The sequence below is a fragment of the Orycteropus afer genome, unplaced genomic scaffold (assembly GCF_000298275.1).
Source record: "Orycteropus afer afer isolate SDZICR_OR568_19922 unplaced genomic scaffold, OryAfe1.0 scaffold00981, whole genome shotgun sequence".
NCBI lineage: Eukaryota > Metazoa > Chordata > Mammalia > Tubulidentata > Orycteropodidae > Orycteropus > Orycteropus afer.
Window position 1 is genome coordinate 398,024 of NW_006922568.1, and position 7,917 is coordinate 405,940.

The 7,917-nt window shown below is 41.0% G+C and overlaps 1 protein-coding gene across 1 annotated transcript; it reads right to left on the reverse strand.

The window, feature by feature from the left end:
• Positions 1-2,002: 2,002 nt before the first annotated feature.
• On the reverse strand, positions 2,003-2,515 carry LOC103212481 (protein tyrosine phosphatase type IVA 1-like). Its single transcript, XM_042783372.1, has one exon. The coding sequence runs from the start codon at positions 2,513-2,515 to the stop codon at positions 2,003-2,005; it is 513 nt and encodes a 170-aa protein (XP_042639306.1).
• Positions 2,516-7,917: the final 5,402 nt, after the last annotated feature.

The following is a 7,917-nucleotide window of genomic DNA, read 5'->3' on the forward strand; positions in this document are numbered from 1 at the left end:
TTGGGCAATCTACTTCCGTAGTGATACTGCCTTGGAAACCCAAGGAGGGGTCGCTATGAGTTGGGTCTGACTCAAAATTAAAGCATATTAAATCATTCTGACCTTACATTATAGTAATAATGTAGTACCCTTAATTCATCAAATACCCTGATTAGCAGCCTGTCCACAAATTATTTTCATATTTCACAAATGTTTCAACTGCTAAAAAGTTCCCTGTACTACTGATGGCTGAGTCATTCACTTGATGGTGGTGGGTTTGGTTATTGCCACAAATAGTGCTTAACAGTATCTCAGTGGCTGGCTGTTTGGCTGATCTGGCAGTAGCTTGTGGTTCCATCAGACTGATATAGGCTGAAGGAGCAGTCCTAGGGATGTTTTTTTTTTCTTTTTTCTCATGGAGACTGCAGAACATTTCAAGCATGTTTACATCACATTAGCTAACATTCCATTGGCCAATGCAAGACACATGGCCAAATACAAATTGAAAAAGCAGGGAAATCCACTTCAGCAACCCTAGCAATAAGGTGGAAGAATATCTCGATGAAAGGGGAGTAAGGAATGAGACCAATGACTCAGTCTACCACACTATCCCTTCTTAGTATTGTTCTTTTCTGTAAACATTGTCTTACTACTTTTTACCATACACAATGATGGCTAAGTTTCACCTCCATGCTCATGAAGCTGTTCACACCTATTGCTATACTTGCAGGATCACCATGTTGTTTTAATGCTTTACAAGATCATTACCTAGTGGAGGCCATTACATTACCATACCATTCTTGGATTCCCAGGGCTATTCGCTTGGCCTAGAGTTTTAGAAAGTATTCTACAATAAAAGAATACTTCAACTAGTATAATGAGACTTTTGTTTTTTAAAATAGCAACCACACATGTATTTATTTATTGAAAGATACTTTATTAACTGCCCTTCTAATGTGGTACCAACATTATTTGATACCTGCTTTACAGAAATTGGTTGATTATTGATATTTATTTCAAAGAAAACATGTATACAAAACTGAATTATATCCCTATTACATTAAATAAATAACAAAAAACAAAAAACCTAACTAAATAATAAATGTTAACTCAATTTGAATACAAATAGTTAGCAAACAACTTCTAATAAGTATGAAAAAAACATTACAATTCTTATAAAAATTAAGATTTTAGTTACAATAACAAAGCATGCTTACATTTTGACTGTTTTTACTTAATTAAAAAAAAGAATTTTAGTTAACAACAAAAGATTTACTAAAGTATGGACTGTATGTCTCACACAAGACAGAGGAAATATTTTAATAGAAACATTTAATGAGCCCTCTCATTCTTTTCTTAGGTTGTATCTGCTAAGTCACACCCAAAGTGCAAACTCTGAATGAACTGCAATGCCTTTTTATCTGAAGACATTAAAGAAGATACTTCTGTACAATGTAGATTAAACTATCAGAGGTTTGTGATTCTTCAAAATGGAAGTTTTTATAACAGCACAAAAAATGAAATCCACAGAAACAAATTAAATAATCACCTAAGCCTTTAATTCCAGCAAAGTCAATGGTTGGGCGAATCCTGCCCTATACTGGCTGTAATATGGGTGGTGTAAACATCAAGTAAACACAGAGGATCTACTTTCAATGTTTGAAATGACTGAAGAAATAAACCACCTAAAGACTGTATAATACTAAAAGTATACTAGTGTTGAACAGGGTATTTTGACACCTTATTTCTCTAAGTTTCTTATATATTAATAAGATGCAATTTATACAAATGAAAACACCTTTTTAATATTGAAAAGTTAGAATGTTTTACTTAGTGTCAAAATAGCATCAAACATAGAGACTAATTTTGGTGAGCTCATGTCCTACTAAAACTGCTTTTCAATAGTCCTAGGGAAGCCCTGTTAGACTGAGTATTCACTAAGCCTCCACACTGGCTAATATATAAGTAAGTAACTTGTGTACCAATTTTGACTTCTAAAGCCATAGCATCAGGCACCTCCCTTCTACTGAATGAAACATTTTTTTGGGGGTTTTCTGAAGTGCAGACACATTTTAGGACGATAATTCTCCAGATAAGAAAGTTGCTTGCTGTTAAAAGCTCCACGTCGCTTTTGTCTTATGAACTCTACTGCTTCTTCATACTTCATTCCAGCTTCCATTAATGCTAGAGCAACCAGCACTGGCGCTCTTCCCAGACCTGCAACACAGTGAACCGCGATACAACAACCAGGGTTTTCACAAAATTGCATTTTGACAAGATTTAACCATTTATCAACTATCTCGCTGGGTGGTGGTGTACCATCATCAAAAGGCCAGTCCAGAACCTGGATGCCTTCTTTCTCCAAACTAGTAGTGTTGTAAGTCGCTTCACAAACTCTTACCACGGTGGTAACTCCATTCCACTTAAGTTCCTGTATGAATTTCTGTAAGGAGGCGTTGGTTGGATTGTGTGCGATAAGAAATCGCATATTCTTGAATGCGACTTCCACAGGAGCAGGGCGGTTCACTCCAGCCATACTGAAGAAGTAAATTAATAACCAGAAAGAATCTAAAGAAACAGGAGTCTACTTTAAAATACGTCAGTTGAAATGTTCAGTGTGTTCAATATGAAGTTCAGGGTAACAGGAAGTGAAAGGAACCTCCAAACTGAAAGCACCAACGTTTCTATCCAATGATACCAAGTCCACAGAATATAAGTGCACTCAGCTTTCCTCCAGCCAGCTCAGAACTCTCCTAAATGTTCTGGCAATTTCAGCTCAGCTCTCCAATGTCCAGGTTATTTTTTCTAATGGGGTCCTCTCAGGTCCTAACAGCTTCTGGGGTTTACTAGTCTGCGTAGAGGTTGGGTTGGGTCTAGCAGAAATGCCCTGTGCCTCTTGGATACTCCCTAAGTTTGTTTTCAAGAACGCTTGAGGATTGAGGGATATTTATTTGCATTGACAACTGTGGCCAAATCAGCCAGCTGGTTCCTGCGAGGTGGCTGTGACACTAACCAATGCTGGATTTCGGGAAAAGCACGTCACCAAACAGGCCCACAGCCCCTGAGCCCCAAATGCAGTTTGAGTAGCCTGCGTCACAAATCCTTCCTTTTGCTGCACACTTTGAAGGGCAGGGGGTGAACCCAGCCACCAATCGTGGCTAGAAGTTCCTGGGCAAGTGTCAACTAGGAGATGTAGGCTAGGGGCAAAGTGGGGACTAATGTCACAATGGGTCAGCAGCCACCCAAGTAGCAGAGCTGTTTATATCTGTGGAAATTGTTCATAAACTAGTATATAGATCTTCCCACATTAACTTGCAATGCACAATGATAGTAGATGATCATTTACTGTCGGTTCTATTACCTCCTATAAAAGAAACAAACAGAAGATAATATTAGAGATCACTCTAAATTAACATTACAATTGAATCATCATTTCACCAAAGAACTATTGGTTGCAGGGGGCGGGGTACTCTGTCCAGGCTGACATGCTTTCTATCTAGCCTCTACAGGCATTCAAAATGACTTCCCTACTCACAAGGATGATCTGCATTTTAAGACTTAAAATAGAAAAAGTATTAAAAATCAGATTACTCACTGCCTTCAAGTTGATTCCAATCATAGTGACCCCATTGGGTTTCTGAGGCTGTAAATCTTTACGGAAGTAGATTGCCCCATTTTCCTTATGCAGAGCAGCTGGTGGGTTTGAACCACTGAACTTCTGGTTAGCAGCCAAATGCCTTATCCACTAAGCCACCAGAACTCCTTCAGCTAATATAAAAGGGATCTAAACCTCCTCAATCTCAGTGGATATTGCTAGAAGGTTGTCAGGTGTCACTCTCTACTTCCAGGGTCAGGTTGAAGTTCGGTTGGGATTGGGAAAGAGGGTTGGGATTGGGAAAGAGGATGTGGAGAGGGACTAGAACAGCTCTGACTCAGTCTTTCCTGGAGTGAGAGGTAGGACAAGAGAGTGTGAATGATCATTGTATTTTCCTAAAAAATGCAAAAGTCCAAAGCTGCTTTTTTACCTCCTAACTACGAGGCTGAAGGAAGTTAGCATGGGAAAAGATGTTCTGGAATAACGCATTGTTGTTGTTATGTGCCATCAAGTCGGTCCCTCCTTGGGTTTCCTAGGCAGTATTACTACGGAAGTAGATTGCCCAACCTTCCGTCTGAGGAGTAGCTGGTGGGAACACTTATATGTGTGAAATGATTACTCAACACACTTATCTTCTCTGGTTGGATAAGAAAAATTATGCATATTGCTAAATGATGTATATGGCTATAGTCATATTCTTTATTCAAGCATATAGTGAGGAAACAGGGAGTGTATATTTCATACAGGCACTGTACTTGCCATACTTAGCACAGCTGAATTCTGTAACTCACTAGAAAAACTGCAAATCGCATGATTAATATGCATAAATTCAACTACATGCATATATATACACACACAATTACTTTCATTCTGTTATGTGTCTCATAAATGAATTCCATATCTGCAAACATATATATATATATTTCTTTCTCTGAAGTGACATGTTCAAATCAGCCATAATTAAAAGCAGACTTCCAAAGAAGGCATTTGTTATATTTACTTACATATTTCCTATAAACGAGTTTCTTTTCCCTTTCTTTACATTTTAAATAAAAATCTAGGGGAAAAACAAGTATTTGAAAGATTCTCATTTTGTTAATAGATTTTTCAAGCAAAGCAAGTCCAGTGTCAGACACAGCACAAGTATCTCAACTCCTGACTAAAATCCCATGAAAAGAAATGAAACATAATGTGTAATTTAAAATAATATATTTAAATTAGCACATAAAAATTCAAAAAGGGTCATAAATGATTATGTATAAAAGGGGACCATGGGGTATTTATGCATTACTTCAATACACATTTATTAAGGCTTTCCTATCTGCCATGCACATAAAAAGATTAGCAAAATCTAGACTCAGATGAAACTTTATGCAAGTTGGACTGAAATGTAAACCCACTGCCACTGAGTTGCTTCCGACTCATAGTGACCCTCTTGGGGTTTTCCAAGGCTGTAAATCTCTATGGAAGTAGATTGCCTCATCTTCTTCCTGCAGAAGGGAGGCCAGACATCGTCTCAAGGACTTTGGTCATTTTTTTGTCAGAAGGGATCGGTCCCTGGATTAGGATATCATGCTCATTTGGTTTTGATTTTTTAAAGTAGAGGGTCAGAGAAAAAGGGGAAGACCCTCAAGAAGATGGATTGACACACAGTGGCTGCAACAATGTGCAAAAGCATTACAATGATTGCAAGGATGGTGTTGGACTGGGCAGTGTCTCCTTCTGTTGTACACAGGGTCTCTGTGAGTCGGAACCAAATTGACAGCACTTAACAATAACAAAGTATGGGAGCTCTGGTAGCACAGTGCCTAAGGCACTTGACTGCTAACCAGAAGGCTGGCGGTTCAAACCCACCAGCCACTCCTCAGAAGGAAGGTTGGGTAATCTACTTCCATAGTGATACTGCCATGGCAACCCAAGGAGGGGTCGCCATGAGTCGGGTACGACTTGCTTGCACAGAACGACGTGGCTAGAGGGAGCCACAACAATTCCCTGCACGGCAGGCCACCCCTGGCTCTTCTAGTCATTGGCTGTTTCATACTTGAAAGATAAATAACTTTCTCTTCCCAATCATTTTACGTATAAGCACACCCATGGAAGTGTGTTAGTCAGCCACTTCCTGCCTTTATCTCTCCTTGTTTTAGATAGAAATTTCTAAATCGCCCGTCCCTACCAAACTAGCACTCTTAGAAGACAGTCATGTTTACTTCTCCAAAAAATCTTCAGTTCTGGTTAGAACTTTAAGCAAAGTCCAGTCTAGAGCAAAGTTAAATTTAAATTGCCATAATTTACACCGGCTCACGGTGTCAGACATTTTTCTCTGCGTTTGGTCAGGTTCTGATCGGCTCAGTCCCAACCATCCAAGGGACGTCAATGGGTATCAGCTGCGAGCTTGGGCGTCCACACACCTCCCTACACTTCAGACCAGCCAGCCCCTTCTCTCTCCCATCCCTAGCCCCCATGGGCTAGGTAGAAGCCTGTGGGCTCCGGAGTCCAGAGGGCAGATTTAGAGCAGCCAGCCCTTCCTATCTCATCACTAGCCTCCGTTAGCTAGGTCTTCCGGTGCCAACGGAACATGTCCAAACTCAGTTCCCCTCTTCATTGCTGTACCTCCCCCAACTCCACTCATCAAGTGGAAACAGGTGGTCACTGTGAGCACCATACCAAGCTGTCTACTCACCGAATCCCTTTAACTTCCAGTCCTGGAAATTTTTTTTTTTTTTTGATGAGCACTGACTTTTTTCCTGTCTCGATGCACCCAAAGACCTCAAAATTCAAAAAGCCAAGCAGTAATTCTTTTTCCTGCAGATCCTTCCTTCAAATGCAAATCACCTGTTCTCTTAGCATTCTCGATGGGGCTGCATGTCTTTTCAAATGCAAATTTTCTGGGTGGGGTAACACCTGAGCCCCCAATACTTTATACACAGGGCTAGTAGCATTCAAACCAACAGCTTGTTTCTTCAGGGTAAATCCTAGTTCTCCTTTTAACATATCCAATTAAGTATGGGCTGAAGGTGGAGTTACATATTCTGTTATCTACAACAGCCATTATTCATTCTATCATACATTTAGTTCTATACTACAAGATAGGAAAAACACACTCAATATTCACTGTATATTCAAATAAACACATAACCCAAAACATACAACCTTTTTTAAAAACAACATTCCAATTTCATCTTCTTCCCACACCTTGAATATTTTCCCATTCTATGCATATGGACTTTGGCCTCCGGCTGGGTGGAACTGAAAGACCCTAGCCCATTAATCATCTCCTTTAATCGGCCTGGCTATCGCCCCAAGGCATTCCAAGGCAGCCTTTTCTCCCCTTAGTTGCAGCGTAACATCTCTTACATTCCTTGCAGCCTTTAGAGGTACAACCACCAAAGTAACCGTCTAAGAAACCAGTTTCAATTCCCAGCCCCCTTCCTTCTTTCTCTTACTAAATCTCTTGCTTCCATTAGTCTGGAGACTTAGCAAAGAATACCACCTTAATCGCCAACTGCAAAAGTCAGACTCCTCTAACTTTACAAAGGGGAAGGATCCAGAACATCAACAGCTCCAGATTGATTCCTTTGATGTGGAGGTCAAGCAAGCGGCCACCCTCCAGCCTTTTTACCAATTCTGACCCCAACTAGCCCTCCCTCCCACGCACTCGACTTCTCTGCCGGGTTCAGTAATTTGTTGCAGTGGCCCTACAGAATTCACAAAACAGTACTCACGATTATGGGATATATTTCCGAAGTAACAGATTACAATTCAGGTTTGGGAGCGCTCAGGACAGGCTCCCTTCCCATGGCTATGCCCACCAGGCACGTCGCTCTTTGGCCCTCGATCTCTTTCTTGGTCTGGCCTCTTTCTTGTTCAGGCAAACGTTACCCTCAGCTTTCTGGCTCTATGGGCCTGCAAGTCCTCTGCTCTGCCTTGCCAGTCTCTTGGTTCTGCTACCTCTGCTGCTGCCGATTCTCCGCTAAGGAGATCCAGCTCAGGGAGCTCAGGTCCAAGGAAGCAACCCACTCCTGGCTGATTCTGGATGGCAGTGAGATCCCCCTTTCTGCCTCTGGGATGGCCCATTTTAAACTTAATGCGATGGCAAAACTGACCAATCAGCACGTTAGGCTTCCAAAACCTTATTTGCAAAGTCCCACCCCACACGGGTGCCGTGTTTCTTCTTTACATTATTAGCAAGTTATCCAATCAATTTCCTTGATGGACCACAAGCCCCTCACATTTGCATAGTCCTATCCAGTCACTAGGAGCTCTGGTAGCATAGTGCCTAAGGCACTTGACTGCTCACCAGAAGGCTGGCGGTTCAAACCCACCAGCCACTGCTCAGAAGGAAG